The sequence below is a fragment of the Papilio machaon genome, chromosome 10, assembly GCF_912999745.1.
Source record: "Papilio machaon chromosome 10, ilPapMach1.1, whole genome shotgun sequence".
In the NCBI taxonomy this organism is placed as follows: domain Eukaryota; kingdom Metazoa; phylum Arthropoda; class Insecta; order Lepidoptera; family Papilionidae; genus Papilio; species Papilio machaon.
Window position 1 is genome coordinate 8081498 of NC_059995.1, and position 17178 is coordinate 8098675.

The following is a 17178-nucleotide window of genomic DNA, read 5'->3' on the forward strand; positions in this document are numbered from 1 at the left end:
GAATAAATAAGTAGTAAATAAATGTAGAACAAAGGGGAATAAAAAATGTATTTGTATTGTTTATTGAAACAACTAGTATAGAAAGGACACAATTTATAATGAAACAGAGGATACAGTCGTGTGCATAATAATACAGAGTTTCACGCCGCCGCCGATTCAATTTCACGAGAGAATGAATTTTGCTTCCTAAATAATTATATTTCACATCTACTTTTCGGTCGCAACTAAATCCATTTAATATAATTAATTTATCTTTTCATTTGGTGATTTTGCCATTATCTCATTAAATACAATTCCTTGCATATTTTTGCATATTTATATTAAATTCTCCGTTATCTATTTCTTGCTTGTGTTTTAAGATTTGTTTATGTTAACTACGAGTCTTACGAGATACTCCTAAAGTGGATTTAAACATACCTTTTTAATCTAAAAACTTATATCTTATATCTAACTTAATCCTTGATGTGTTTTTGACCAGAATTTTTTCACCCTACACTATTTATCTCCAAATATTTTACAATGTTTTTGAATTAACATTAAAAACGTATTATAGCGAAGCGATTTTGCGATTTGTAGTGAATGCTGTAAAAAAATCAAAGATAAACATTTTTATAGCAGGCATATGGTAGCAAGTGAGCAATCGCCCAACTGAATTCGCAAACGATGACCGCAACGTATAGATGGTTGGTTTTCATGGACAGAGGCTGGGACGCACTTTCCATCCTTTCCTTATAAGATAAGGATGGGAAGAGGAAGAAGACTACAATTAACCACACTTATCAATCGAAACGAGGAATTGCTTCCACTTTACGCTTGTCTTCTGTGTGGTCGTGGTATTGCACAGGTCTCTAACACTGTGTCACACTCTAACACTGTCTTAAAAAGTGTGTTAAAAGGATGCGGTAAGTTATTAAACTCTCATACTTACCGTTCTATAATCATAATAATCGAACCCAACACATATCCAGCAGCTAGCAGTATAAACGCTGGGGCCGCGCCACCTAGGGCCAGCGCTCTCGGAGAACTGCCTTCACACGACACGTCGGGAGCTCGCGTACGATCTTGAATGCAGGATACTATTCCACGCTCACGTAGGCGCAGCAAACTTTTCAACAAACAAAAAAAAAATTGCTAGCTGAACGCAACTTGTTTGTAATACCAAGAACCACTATGCTATGATCAAAACAATGTCAAAAGTCCTAACACAACATGAAGGATTTCCTTAAAACGATTTTGAGTTTGTTGAACCTCTAGGGAATTCAAGTTACATCATAAATCTGTTTTGATTTTCCATAAATCTGCTAGTATTTTATACTCATAAAAAAAAGGAAATGAATGTTTGAAATTTAAATTATCAAAAACAAAATTCCAACGCCCAAATTGAAGAGACTTCAAGGGCTCATTTGTAATGAACTAATAAATAAGATCAGTTAATAATATTTTTTCAATTGCACCTCGATCATTGATTAGTTTGAACTGACCTATTTATCGATGAGTAATACTCGTGAGAATATTAACTACCGTTTCGATATCTATTGCAATAGTTTGAGCCGCATAAGTTTGATGAAAAATTTTCATTTTTAAAATGAATGTAGGCAAAAATGAATAAGTTTTAAAGCCATGCATATGAATTTTAAAATTCCTTAAATACAGACGAACCACTTGCTGGTTCAATTAAAAAATTACCATTCAAAATGATTACAGTTCGAAGCCAGAATTATATCTAGAAATTTTTTAATTTAAAAGTATTATGGGGCTTAAAAGTCCTAGAATGGCGGCCACGGGCATATCGACACAGTGTAGGTAAGCCTCCCGCACGATGGACCGATGACCTGGTAAAGGTTGCAGTAGAGCACTAAATATAGGTGTCACAGGAATGGGCATTGTGGCAATCGATGGGGGAGGCCTTCGTTCAGCAGTTTACGGCAATGATGATAAACAAATCAAGTACCTCCAAACAAAGAACTCTTTATAAGGGCTGTTCTTTTGCAAGCAAGCGTACAAAAGAGTCTTCTCCATTGATTGTAATGAACCAAGTTCACAGAGCTCATTTTGTGTGAATATACGCGATATAAGAGTGTTAGCATTATCTACTTCGGTGTGATATGCGAAACCTGAAAATAACATTTAAAAAACATGATTCAATTCAAAATCATATCAATTCAATATAGGAATAGTTCAAATTTGCAACACAATTATTACATAATTAATTATTATTATTAATTGTTATATTAGCTATCAACGCTGCATTACCGATGCAAAGATAGTTAGACTTTGAGTTTAACTTGCCTCTAAGTGTTTATGCTACAAAAAATGTATCTTAAAATGAAACCCAAAAAAATGAAGATACCTCCCGCCTTAACCATTTCGATTCCACGTTCCAAAGGCACTAATAACGGTTCTCCTTTCTTTTTATTTAAAACTTTCCTTTGTCTTAGTTCGTCTTCTATTTTCGCGTTCCTCTTGTTGTAATAATAGTCCGGCATCTGCAATTTTAATGAAAAATTGCTTCATATTTTGCAATAACTTTTCCTTTCTCAACTTTTTTATTGTTTTTGTACAACATAAAGCAAACTTGTAAAGTTTTTTTCATTTTTTGCTAAAAGTAGAAGGTTGCAGATGTGTTGCCTACTTTTAAAGGTCAGAGAAGAATAACAGATAAGGGATATGTGTTGTTTCTATACCTCGCCCTCTCCATCACATCCACTTTCCATACTATTTCATATAAGGAAAGAGTGGAAAGGCGTACATAACTATAATTAGCCCTGTGCACACACACTCATCAGGCGAAATACGTAGATTTCACTTCAACCTACTGTGTTGTTGTTTTGCACCGGTTTAAGCAAGCTTTACTCTTAAAAGAGTAACATAAATTCGAATTTGATACCTGCAGCCATGATCTGGTATAGCCAATATCTTCAAAGATAAGTTCCAAAGGACTCTCAAGTAGTTCTTTCAAAGAGTTGATAGATGGTGGAGGACCGCTCAGCAGCCAGCTCACCACGCTACTGGTGTAGTAATTATAGATCAGGACACATGACAACCCTGTCACCAGGATCGTCATCTTACCAGCTAAAATTGAATACAAGGTAAGTGAAGAAGTATTCTTCTTTAAAAACTAATAGTATTTTACTTATTATTGTAGCAATACAAATTATTCCTTAATTATTCATCGCCATCGCTTCACCGATAACTTCTCTTTAACTTCGGAATTACAAATCATGTATCTTCATTTAAAAACTTCATATCAAGCTTAGTTACCTGTTGTTATTCTTCTCGTTGCCACTTCACCGTTATCTTCGAAAACTAGTAAAAATAATAATTTTTAATATCAAATACAGCATAAAATATTTAAGAACTGTAGAAAATGGACAATAAAATCTCGATTTCTCTTAATCTCTCTTAATTTTTTCTCTTAAATCTTAGTAATATTATAAATGCGAAAGTTTACATAGATGGATGTTTGTTAGAAGTTATCTATGGATCGGCTCAACGGATTTTGATGAAACTTGGCACAGATATAGAATTTATTATTCCGCGCAGACGTAGTCACGGGTGTAAGCTAGTCAAGTCATAATAAAAAGCTTACATTGTTGACAAAAAGATGCAACTACAGAAAATACTGCAAACTGCATTGAAGACGGCCGATATTCTAACTTCGATGTCATCACTAACAGCAGTATGCATAACACACCCACTGCTACAACACATAGCCAGGCTCCGGGCGATAGCGGCCTTAGAAACTGATTCTCGAATTTACCAGGACCATAAGTCGGAATTCTATAGTAATACCTTGTTCTAAAATAGTATAAATATCAATTTTTATATGAACTTTCTTCTCATACACTTCTATTAGTAACGTAACTACCACTTCGTTAGATTGACACAACGATTGACCATGCTGCCTTCGAATAACCGATCACCGTCATAATATATTTCATTACTAAAAAACTACTAAGAAAAAATATCTACTATACTTACTCTATTGAAGTCAAAGGTGGATAAAGTAAATCTATGTTACCAAGTGTAAAATTAATCATCCGTATCACAGGTGAAATATCAGCATCTCTGAAGTACAACGAGTTTGTAACAGCCTATAGAAAAATTACACATGATATGTTAACACTCATGACAACGTAGTACAGGATAATATGGAAGGTACCAGGGCACAAGTTAGATCCCCCATGAGGTGGACAGACTAGTTCAGAGAGGCAGTAGACGTCCCCTTACATGTACATACATATGTGCAAAAAAGCAATAGTCCGAGAAGATTGTAGGCGTCTAGTGAAACACGGCAACTATTGACTGACCATGACCACTTTTTTAAAGACTGAAGCGACTGAGAAGATAACAATGTATTAAGATATATGATAACTATATTTCAAAGTTATATTTTCAACAAATAACAAAGAAAATGTGGAAATAAATCTTTTATCATACTTACAACAGATGTATTACGATCATAATTTCCTATCCATCTATCAACTACAATATATTTGTATCTGCAACAATATATTACCTGTATTTAACAGTGGTAGACGCCAGCAACAACAACATTTGTTGCACGAATGTGCCGGCTCGACCGGTGCAATACCACGACCACATAGAAGACAGGCATCAAGTGGAAGTATTTCCGCGTTCCGTCTGATGACTGTGGTACCGGAGGCCTAATTTTAGTCCTTTTCCCACCCTTTTCTTATAAGGAAAAGATGGGAAGGAGAGGTGGATTTGTTAAAGGACGAGACGTATAGAAAGGTTAAATATTATATTTTTGTGGGTCTTCTCCTTCGTCTATTGAGGGTAGGCAACGCATCTCCAATTGCGGATGTCTATGGGCAGCGGTCGCTTCGCCATGTGGCCGCTTGCTCGTTTGCCACCTTGTAACATTGCACGAGTCGCTGCATAGAACACTATTTTGTTGTTGTTTAGCATAAAAATGATTTGAAGTCACATCGAATAGCTGACATTGAACCATCAAAAAAAATAAATCTGATAATACCTAATATTGTGTATTTCTGCCACGGCGTGCAGGACCATAGAAGCCGTCCTGGTAACTACTGTCACGCCAAACACAGGTTGTCTGCGGGCTATAACATCTGGTCCAACATTCTTTACACGTGGCGACATCTATAATAAATGTTATAATTATAGAATAATAGAACTATTAGATAGAAATTATCATATGAAATAAGGTCTTATTTACTTGCTCACTTACTTCTTACTAACTTTCTCACTTTACTTTGATCATTTTTATTTAAATATAATTTACATACCACAACAACCATACGTAATTTCAGTTCTTCGAAATTCCATCTTCTGTAGTATTTGTACATTGATAGAAAATTGAGTTGTAAATCTGAAAATGTTTAACTTTTGTCTTTTTTATATTCCTCCAGTTATTAAGTAAAATAGCTTAAAATTTTAAAAATAAACACACCTTTGCGTGGATTCCATTTCCCAATATTGATCAATTTCAATTTCCCACCTTGTATCTTACCATTATTATAAACTTCGTATAAATTAACTGTTTTTGAATCTAAAAAATAAGTATGTAAAATATGAAAGAAAATTTATTGATATGTTTTTTTTTTTAATTTGATATGTTCAATTTACAACTAAAACTAAAACAGGTAAAGTTTTAGTTCGACGCTTTGCTGTAAGTAGTATTTGATATTGTAAAGATTATCTCATTTAAAATCTTGCAACATTTTACAAGGTTACTAAACCAAAAGGTTATTTATAAAACAATTAAATTAAATCATACTAATATTATAAACGCTCATGTAAAGATGGATGGATGGATGGATGTTTGAAGGTATCTCCAGAACGGCTCAACGGATCTTGATGAAATTTGGCACAGATGTATGACATAGTCTGGAAGAACACATAGGCTACTTAGTACGTTTCTTTTAATTCCGCACAGATGGAGTCACGGACGACAACTAGTAAATAATATGTACCAACCTTTCACTGCTATTGTAACATCTACATCAACGCTCATATTTAAATTATTAAATAGAGCATATGTTGAATCATCTATAACGTTAAAATTATTCTTAACATTGTTTGATGTATTCTTCATAGATTCATTACAAGGAATTGTTTTCTTTTGTACAGTTACAAGCCATTTTCTTGGAGAATTAAATAACATTTCTTGGGATGCCTGTAAGAATGTTTTTCAACACTTTCAATATATAGAAAATTTCTTGCAAACATGTTACGAACGTAATATCAGAAACTTACGACTTATTGAATAAAAACTAACAAACTATTTAACTTAGTTTTGCTATCGTTTAAAATTTATTGCAACTACCGTATCTACCACGGGGAGTGCTCAGAAGAATTGTTTGGAACAATTCCTGCCGCCGAGTTCCGTCATCGGACGACACAACAGACCGCCAAGTTCCATCCACACCATCTCGATGGCTGGCAATCCACAACCGTGCGGTTTTCGCGTAGCTTTCTACCGCGAACCGCCGCGTTGTGGAATGGTCTGTCCTCGGCGGTATTTCGAAACCGCTATGACCTAGGGTCCTTCAAGAAGCGAGCGTATCACCATCTCAAAGGCCGGCAACGCATCTGCGATTCCTCTGGTATTGCAGATGTTCATGGGCGTCGATGAACACCTTGGTGTTCCCGTTGCTCGTTTGCCCCCTTCTCTTTTATATATAAAAAAAAAAAAACAATTTCAAACAAAATGCATTCAAAAGTACCATAAAAAACAATCTCAAACAAAATGCACTCAAAAGTAACATAAAAAAACAATTTCAAACAAAATGCATTCAAAAGTACCATAAAAAACCATCTCAAACAAAATGCACTAAAAAGAAACAAAACAATGACATGAAAACTTCTTTCTTTCTTTCTTCTCTCTTTCAAAAACCCTCTAAACTCTAAAGAAAGTTCTCTTCTTTCTTGTAACATGTCTATATTGTATAATTATTGTCATTTCGCAGTCGGTGTCGGCCAAAGTAAATATAATATTATACATTTTATATTTGAGATGTATGAGACATACTTACGTTTATGTCCCTACTTAGGCCGAAACCGACTCCAAAATAACAATAATTATACAATATAGACATGTTACAAGAAAGAAGAGAACTTTCTTTAGAGTTTAGAGGGTTTTTGAAAGAGAGAAGAAAGAAAGAAAGAAGTTTTCATGTCATTGTTTTGTTTCTTTTTAGTGCATTTTGTTTGAGATGGTTTTTTATGGTACTTTTGAATGCATTTTGTTTGAAATTGTTTTTTTATGTTACTTTTGAGTGCATTTTGTTTGAGATTGTTTTTTATGGTACTTTTGAATGCATTTTGTTTGAAATTGTTTTTTTTATGTTACTTTTGAGTGCATTTTGTTTGAGATTGTTTTTTTTGAAGTCGGCTATTTTTTTTTCTTAAAATTTTTGTTTTATTTCACAATTTTTAGTGAATTTGAAGTTCAATTACAAATTTCCTTAATACGTATGAGGAAAGAAATAAAGAAAAGGACTTTCCTATTTAATATGTGTGTACTTCAATTCAAAAACTAATTTAGAATGCAGCAGATAACCACTTATCCTTTAAACAGTGAAATAATTATCAAAATCGGTATACAAATTGAAAATTAACGAACTAATACATCGTAGCGTGCCTTTAATTTAGTCCAGCCGCGCGCCGCCGTAGAATTTTTCGAATGCGCGTAGTTTTTAATAATTTAATATCTTCCAAACTATTGATCAGAATTACATAGTTTAAAGGCTAATGTAATCTGCATTTAATACTCTAACCATCAAACATATTTATTTGGATAAGGATTCATATCGAATATAATATAATAGCGCCGTAAGCTTACGACGCTGTTTCGTGTGCATTTTAATCGAAGTTTGTTCACAATAACATGGTTTTTGTGAGACATCCATAGATGATAGATATATGCCACCGAAGACTGTTATTTAGCAAATTTAAGGATCTATAATTACTCCATACATCATTTTTATGTAAGTCATATAGTTTGACCTACGTAAGCCCAGAAAGCAAATTTGTGCTATTCATTGTAACGCGATGTAGCATTTTTCGTTTCCGCGTAATTTTATTCTTACGATATCTCCTAAACTATTAGACAGAATGATATAGTTTCAATTGCAAATATAATCTACATTAAATTCTCTTGATAATGAACATGTTTATTTACATAAGGGTTAATACTGAACTTGAATAATAGCGTCGGAAATAGGGCATGAATTTAATTAATGTTTCGTAAAGAAAAAAATGGTTATTGTGAGAAAACTATAAAAGATAGATATATGCTATCGCGGACTTTTATTTAGCACATTTAAAGAGCTACAATTCGCCACACATCATTTTGATGTAGGTCTTATAGTTTAGCCTACGTAAGCGCTGAAAGCAAAAATGTCCCTAATTTTCGCAACACATTTTGAAGCTATATTCAAAATCTACTAGTCTTCTAGTTATTTAAAAAAAAACAAAAAAATGGGACCCACCTGCAAGCACTTCCTTTCGATTAAAATAATTTTTATCAAAATCGGACCACCAGGGACGGAGATTCGCGGTAACACACATAAAAAAAAAAAAAAAAAAAAATTCAGTCGAATTGATAACCTCCTTCTTTTTGAAGTCGGCTAAAAACTAATAAAGCTTAAGAACTAATATAATAAAGATTAGATAAGACCAACAAAGAAATAAGAAATACAATTTCCATGTTTGTAACTTTGTAACTAATCGCCTTAACTAAATTCCATCAGCAAACATCTAGTCTACTGTTGTTTTAGTCTATGACCTAGCATAGATCTAATCTACTCACATAAGTTAAGATATTCGTCGTAGTACTACAATTGGCATCTATTACAATACCAACATTTGAATATTTCTGTTCAGTACATCGTTTTATATCCTCGTAATTCAAAGCTTGAGTGCCTATGTCCTTTATTCCAACTGGTATAGAATGATGGATAGCGCCTTTTGCAAACTTCCAACGAGCTAAAATATTAACTTATTTTTATTAAATTAATTTATTTAATTAATTACTTGTACTAAAACGATAAAAATAAGTAACGTAGAATTTTTTAATGCGTTAAAATACGAAAGTTACCAAAAAATTTGTCACACGTGAGGAAACATAAAAATTTAACATCCCTTTGTGAGAAATATTCAATAGCTAATTCAACCATAACATCGTCTAAGCCTAGACAAGTTGGTAATAACGAAAGTAATAAAGAAAAATCTAATATCTTCATTTTAAGCCGTCCTATTTCAGAGACACTAAACTACAAATCAAATTTTTCAAGCGAAAGCCTTATAAAAGCATCATACCAATAGCAATAGGTACAGCTCGCAAAAAAAGTAAAAGAAGAATTTATTAAAGCAAAGGGTATATTCAATCTCTTTGCAAGTTGATATTTAATTATTTTCTTGTAAAATGGTATAACACTGCATGTATGAAATATTGATTTTTTTTATTTATGAAGTGGCAAACGAGCAAGCAGCCACCTGAAATGGGCCACCGAAATACCGCAGTAAATGCCATCCATAGACATCCGCAATTGCAAATGTGTAATCTTTAATCAATGAAGGAGGCGTACTATTTATATTTCCCCTTCCTATGCGTCGTACAATTATAATAAATAAGTGGAAAGGGAAATAGTAATTTGTACTTAAAATAATATATGTTACAAGTACATTGTATGAAATATTAAAAAAATATTTCGTCATCAACTGTACATTGTTTTGATTCAAATGACTCAATTACATTTTCCACTTTGATCACGGAAAATATTACAAACTTTGATATGTTCTTCGTAATAGGAACAATCTTTTCATTAGCATAATTCTTTTTAAATCACCATAGCAAAAGATACTATGTGTATATAACAATCTATGGAATACTTAAAATATAAAACAAAACTATTTATATCTTTTACAACATTTTCACACTTTTTATTATTCAACTGTTTTATTTCTACTTCTATTATGCACGGCTTCACGTTACCGGCCAGTACGACCTCCCAGGCAGCTTACATCCTCTGCCGTACTACCAAGGAGGTTCTATGAGCATCAATACGCGTTATACACTATGCGATTAAATCAATTGTTTGCTATTCAATATTATTACTAAAACTTTTTGGAAGACAAAAAACAATCTTATCAAAAATAAAACGGAGATAGATGTTGGAAGTAATCTAAGATATCAAAGTGATTTTACTATGCCAAAAAAGCAGCTATCATCAAATAAGGGGACTCTGCGAGTATCAATGGAAGCAGACAAAGTGCGGACAAAGACGCGAGAGCGCTTGAAGCATGATCAAGTGCTCATCGGCACGACAGCTTCTGTCCCCAGTCTGTGCAGCCCACTCCAAAAGTTTGGCAATCCAACACCACTTTGTATTCTTCAAAAACTTTAAACACGAAATACAGAAACTGCAAAAACGTCCTACAGATGTAGTAAGTAGATATAATAGTGGATGGAATACATGAACGCAGTTAAACTTACATGTTCTAATTGGACAGTTATAAAGCACCAAAAAAATATATAAACCGTTCTAATTGGATTAAGAACTTAGGATTGCATATTCGTGGGTACAACATGTGGTAACATTCAACGAGCTAACTGTCGAATGGGTAGTTAAGCATCGGAAATTGTTGCGCAGTGTTAGAGACGAGGATAATAATCTTCATAAGTTGGGATAACGCTGGGACGCCGGTAGCAAGTAGCAAATAGGATTACATGAGATTAAACAAGTCGAAACCGTAACGAGATCTGAGCTGTGACGAGATATAGAAAAGCTTCCTAACGTAAACGCTACCAATAAATTGCTTCTAATAATTTACTTTATATTAAAAATGATTTCGATTTCGTTTTTTATTTATACAAAATTCGTTTAATTTTATAACTTAATTAAACTTGAATTAGACTTGAATCTTAGAAAAAAAGTAAAAGCTAGATAATCTTGACAAAGAAATTTAGAATTCAATCAACTCTTTGATACAAGGTGTAATTTGTGTATTACGTCACTTTTATTTTAAAATTCCACAATAGATAATCGTGAAACCGAAGGCTAATATGACTGATCAAAGAATATAAAACAAGACAAGCAAATTATTTCAATTGACTTGCTACAAAACGGAAAATGCATTTAAATAGACTTGTTCTAAGTAAAAATGTATTCACTTCGCTGACTAAATCCAATAAGCTTATTTTATATCTTTTATATACACAGTTGAATAATTCCTTTTTTAAACTTTTTTTATAAAAATTAAATGAACTCAAATAAAACTGTTTCGTTTTTAAAATATCCAATTTCACCTCAGCAAAAAAATATAATTTTTTACAGGCAGCTCTAACCTCAAAATTTAGTGCACAAAACTATTTAAAAGGGTGAATGAAAAAGAGTGCTCTATTTTACTGGTTGTATTTTAATAAGTGTTGTTTGGGTCCACAAAGTGATTGAAACTAATATAAGTTGCTCGAGGGGCCTGGCGTGTTGCCAGAAACGACCCGCACTCAACATCACCTCACCTAAGTGCTGTGTGCACTAAACGTAGGTACTCTTACAGTATTTAAAAAGATTGAGTTTGTAAAGTTATTGGTGCTGTGTGCAATAAACGTAGGTACTCTTACAGTATTTAAAAAGATACCGTTTGTAAAGTTATTGACACGTTTTGATGGTCGGAGATGAAATAAAACTATCAAAATATCTTAAAGAACATGGGGAAAAGTATTCAGTTGTTAAGAAATAATAGGAAGGTTAAGTGGATATGAAGAGGGTAATATTCTCTGTACGTCCACTTCAGCGTCAATTAAAAGTAGACAACGCATTTGAAATCGCAGATTTCACTGAGCAAGGCTGCTTGCAAGCTTGCCACCTTATAATATACTAGTTTTTGAGTACTAAAAAAAACGTTAATTGCATGAAAGGCTCCATATCTATGCCAAATTTCATAGAGATCCGTTGAGCAACTCTGATACCGTCTTGTATCCGTCCATCCATCTAAATATTCGCATTTATAATATTAGTAAGGTAACAAAGCAGAATGCAAAGGACCGCACACTAGAGTAGGCATCTAACAACTTTTGTCATTTGTTTCTGATGGGAGCATCTCAAAGATTATCACTTATTATATCAACAAAGGACCGCAGTAGTCAGTCGTAAATGACTTTAAATTCAGATTACATTAAAAGTTAAAAATTAAATTCAAACTAAGCTTTTATAGGTACTGGCTAAAGCTTCACACATATAAGTATCCCTTAGCTATCATTATACCGTTTAAAGGTTAATGTACAATGCACAATAATCCAGTCCTCATCGAGCCGGCGGCACATTGCCGACTTAGCGAGCAGTGCTGCAGTGTGGACGAGGAACGCTCGAATGTGCGTTAACCTTAAAGCGGTAATTCCTCCATCTTAAATTATTTTGAACTGAACGTGATATTAATTAAAATAATTGTTTAACTTTGGTATACATGCTACAAATTATGAATTTAATTTATGCAACAGCACGTATCCATTCTTGGGTGTACCGGTGTTCCTAAGGGAATATCCATATAGTATGCGAACACACGTACACGAATAAATAAAGTTTACATACATCAGATTGAATTGAATATAGAAAATATAAAACAAATGAACCTTCAGTGTTTACACAATCATTACTTGCTGATTGTCGTAATATCAGACGTAAAATATATTTAATCTCTACGTTAAAATGTTTGTACTTCATATATCTCTTGTCAAACACAAATAATGCACTTACTATATTAAATGCTAACTTTTCCCCTCGACTTCGTATGGAATTTTAAGAAACTTGATTACTTTATGTTAATTAAGCTTTCTAATAAATAAATAAACTCCAAAATACATAGCAGCATAGGTTATGAATGAAATTTGGCACGGAGATAATGATCTGTAATAGTGTGTATAGGCATATCCTGTGCATAGGCTACTTACTAACTTGTTTTTTAATTCAGTACGCACGAAGTTCACAAAGTAGAATATGTTCCATTATTCAAAATTTCAGGGAAGTTAACAATTGTAATTACTACATACTCATTCAAATGCAATGCGATTTAAGTTCGCCTAATAACCAAGAACGAGCATTATCAAGCGTGACCATAAATTAAATGTGCGGTGTGACACGCGGCCGTGAGTAATGTGCGGAGCGCGGCCAGCGAAGTGTCGCTTACGGCACGGTGTAAATGGTGCCAAGGTTGCACAATTAGCAAGAATCTCAAACAAAAGCATTAAAGTTTTACGTTAGTTTAATATTTTAACGGACATTTTGTGCTGATTTATGAAAAAATACTCTTTTTTGAATTAAATAGAGATGTTAATTTTTTTTACTTTTACATTTAAAACTACAAAATGTATCATTTTCGAAAACTAAACTAACTTAAAACAAATTTGTTACCTCGCTTTGTATAACTTATAACAACAGGGAAAATGTGTACTTTTTTTTAATAACATTTCAGTGAAAATGTTAAACTTTTAACTATAAATTTTAACATCACCCTGTATATCAAGTGTATGAAAAATTTGTTGAATTTAAGTCGTTTGTTCTACAACAGCAAACTTCCTGAAACTTTGCGCATCTCAAAGTTGAAAATCTTAGTTAACTTCCTGAAACTTCCTTTTATTGTGAAAATTTTACTTTGCTAGTTTTCAGCGGTTTTAAAATGGCTACAGTTAAACGAATGTTCGCTTTAAAATATTGAATGTTAACACAAAAGAAGTGGTAACGATTTAACAAGTGGCCAGTTAAAGTTGTGAAGATTCTGAAAATGAAAACTTTCAGTGAAATGAATAATAATTAGCTTGAAAAACTTTTAAACTTAGACCGGAAACGGAATAGATCAGTTTTAAATATAAATTTTACTTTAACAAAAACATGCTGTCGCCCGCAACTCCGTTCACGCGGACTTAAAAAAAACTTAATTAGTCTATGTGTTCTTCCAGACTATGTTCTACATCTATGCTAAATTTCAAAGAGATGTATTTAGCGTTTCTTTCGACACTTTCTCACAAACTACTCTTGTACCGATTTTTGTTTATTATTGAGAACAATCTGTGCTAAGCTAAGGAGACCTTTTTACTGTCACAAACATTTACATCATTAATTATAAATCCTTTCGCTCTTTTTAGGAAAGCACATGTCGACGAAGAGGGTAAACCTCGAGCCAATTTATCATAATTTATTCCCATATAAGTTTAAAACTCCGTAATGTATGGATTTCACAACTTGCAGTGAAAGCAGAAATGTCGCATTATTAGTGTAAACTTAACCAAATAAATCATTCGGATTTTATAAACTACTAGCAGTCGTCCGCGACTTCGTCCCCGCGGAATTAAATAAAAAACTTTGTTAGGCACCGCTGTGTTCTTCCAGACTATGTTCTCCATCCATATCAAATTTCATCGATCCTTTGAGTCATTCCGGATATACCTTCTAACAAACATCTATTCATTCATCAATCTATCCATCCATCCATCAAAATTATCACATTTATAATATTCATCATTATCATCATCATCAGCTCACTACACGTCACCACTGAAGGGCTCGGAGCCTACCCTAACTTAGGGGTAACTAGGCCATAGTAAACCACGCTGGACAAGTGCGGGTTGGTTTATAATATTACTAAGATTAAAAATAAGTTGACCATGATAACTTGTATTATCAAAAATTGCGGTAATTTTTTTTTTTCAAATAAATACTGCTTTGCCTATTTAAATCGTAACCCACGGAAGTTACTTAATAATTTTTTCCATTGTTACATTTAATCCTATATAAAGTCTCACCATTTGATGGGAAAAAAATTAACATAATTACAGATTCACACGGTTAAGGTCCAGCGAAGAACACATTGTTTTTGTAAAATTTAATTTACTGAATATACACTGCACGTATTGTTTAAATGCAAATCTGTCATAATGCGGCACTGGACGTAATGTATATGCGACAGCACGCTGCGCCCGCAAACAATAGCCTTTTGATTAGGGACCGTGTTAATTTATATCGCCTCAGCGGATGCTCTTGATTTTCGCTTCCACTTCCGATTTAGCGTAGTGTTGAATTTAAAAAACCCACATTTATTTGAAGTAACTATTTATTGCAAAACTCGGGATATTATTTTTATACGACATTTATTTATGTTTTACTGTGTTCTGTAAATTACCGTGGGTTTCTCTGTATAAAACATACCGTTATCCCTGTCATTATCGTTGAAATAACAGAGATAACAATATGTTTTAAACGGAAATTTTGGTCTCAGAAACCAACGGTTAAACAGAATAACTGTAAGCTGTAATAGTCATTCGACGGTAAGCGGTACGAGTTATAATATTAATAAAGTTTTTTTTTTGTTTTAATATACTTGTGATTCTTAATTATTTGAACTCTAACTAACGCTAAGTATATATAACTTTAACAACAGATAACCGAGCAGATGTCAACGTGTGCATATGGAAATATTTAAATGAACAGAATTAACTGGTAGTTCAAGTTTTAATAAAATATTAGAATGAAAACAGTTTATTAAAGTTAAAGGTTTTCATTTTGATTATCTCATTTCTTATTCTTAGTAATAAATAGATTTTATACATAATTTTGTGAAAGAAAGCAATATTATACACACATAACCCTTATATTTGGCAAATCTTGGCATGTGCGAATGTTGCGCGGCGCATTTGGCTCGGATCGCGCGGACAGTGCCATAAGTTTTGGCAGTGTCTGGCGCATAACTCATGGCCTAACGTTATATCTCACGTTAGCCTGCTACACTACAATACGAATAACGTTGCTAACGACTATAATTTATATGTTGTTTGTTATTATTCAAGATATTTTCTAGAACAATTACTATCTTAATACTTCAATATTTTCCAAAAGTTTTCAATTGAATTGTTATCAAATTTAAAAATATTTTCTGTTTGTGAATGGGTTACGTTGAATTGTCAGAGGGCAATAACCGTTCAGTTTACTGATATAATTCCTTAAACGTCCAACCTTAGAAACTTTGCGATGATTTCCCCAGCGGCGTTAAACCCCATTTCCCCTAGCACGAATACCTGTACACTTCTGCTTGTAAAAGACCGTTGTTTCTATAAACAACGTATTGGCGTGGCAGGACAGGCAAGTTGAGCTAGTGGAAAACGGTTTTTACTCTAGTATATATGTACGTTTCACTTTAAATTGAAAATTGATAGTTAAATTTCTAAAGAGCTATAATGAGTGTAAAATATTTTTTTATTTCACGGCAAAATTATATTCGAATTCCTACAGATTTTACTAAATTTTACGCAGATTGAAGACCATTTTCTTGCGGAGTTTTTAGTAAATTTTGACAATAAATTTGTGTGTTTATTAGTTCTAGAGTTGACGTGGATATATAAAAGTATAAACTTACATTAATGTTTTATTAATCATTATTATTGACATGAACGTACAGTCTGTAACAACAGTGGCTTTGTGTAAATATGAGTATAAAATTGTAGTCGTTGGCGCGATGCCAATGTTATCGCGACTGTCCGGAGGCTGGACCTCGAAAGAACGACTTTCTTTTTAATATTCATATTTGTACAAAAAAAAATTCAAACTTATCGAAAATTAGTTTAAAAGATACTCTATAACGATAGTAGCAACGGACAAATAGGCCATGTCCTAATTGTCCGTTGCGATTCATTTTTCCACTTGTCCGTTTAAATTTTACTTTTACTATGTGTCCCATACATTTTGAATTTTCTTTATTTCAAAAATACCTCAAAAACCATAACATCAAGTAATATCTCTTCACCTACGTAAAATCATAAGCACTCAAAGCTTTAGTCTAGGAACTGAACGATATAATATTCATATAGCCTAAGCCTTTGGAGACTTCGTACAATGCACTTAATTAAACGCTGTACAGTAAACGTTGGCAATATGCAGCAGCTTTTGTCTTACGGCCTCTAATAGCGGCCTCTAACGCACTAAAGCGCTTTGCCTTAATAATACAGCTTTCAGTATTCAGACTTGCTTTAATGTAGGCATGACTGTGTGTCTCCTTGTTACTAAAGGTTTCGAGTGTCGAAGGACTTGTTTAATATTTTATAACATAGAGACAATAATATGTTACAATACTAGTTGCACAGCCGTGGAACATTTTTTTTATATCAAAAGTTGGCAAACGATCAAGCGGTCACCTGAATAC

The 17178-nt window shown here is 33.2% G+C and overlaps 1 protein-coding gene across 1 annotated transcript; it reads right to left on the reverse strand.

The window, feature by feature from the left end:
• Positions 1–924: 924 nt before the first annotated feature.
• LOC106718047 lies at positions 925–14508 on the reverse strand. Its single transcript, XM_045679857.1, has 10 exons — positions 14491–14508; positions 5000–5127; positions 4445–4502; positions 3982–4094; positions 3590–3798; positions 3262–3306; positions 2888–3072; positions 2351–2486; positions 1952–2114; positions 925–1105 (listed from the first exon to the last, which is right to left on the reverse strand). Exons 1-10 carry the CDS (start codon positions 14506–14508, stop codon positions 925–927), a joined length of 1236 nt encoding a protein of 411 aa, XP_045535813.1.
• Between the last annotated feature and the right edge of the window lie 2670 nt (positions 14509–17178).

Excerpts from the sequence above, each read along its gene's own strand:
- LOC106718047 (XM_045679857.1), bottom strand. Across the intron at positions 4,503-4,999 it reads GCAGAAATACACAATATTAG|ATACAAATATATTGTAGTTG; the intron begins GTATTATCAGAT and ends ATATTGTTGCAG. Across the intron at positions 4,095-4,444 it reads ATGATCGTAATACATCTGTT|GCTGTTACAAACTCGTTGTA; the intron begins GTAAGTATGATA and ends ATTTTTCTATAG.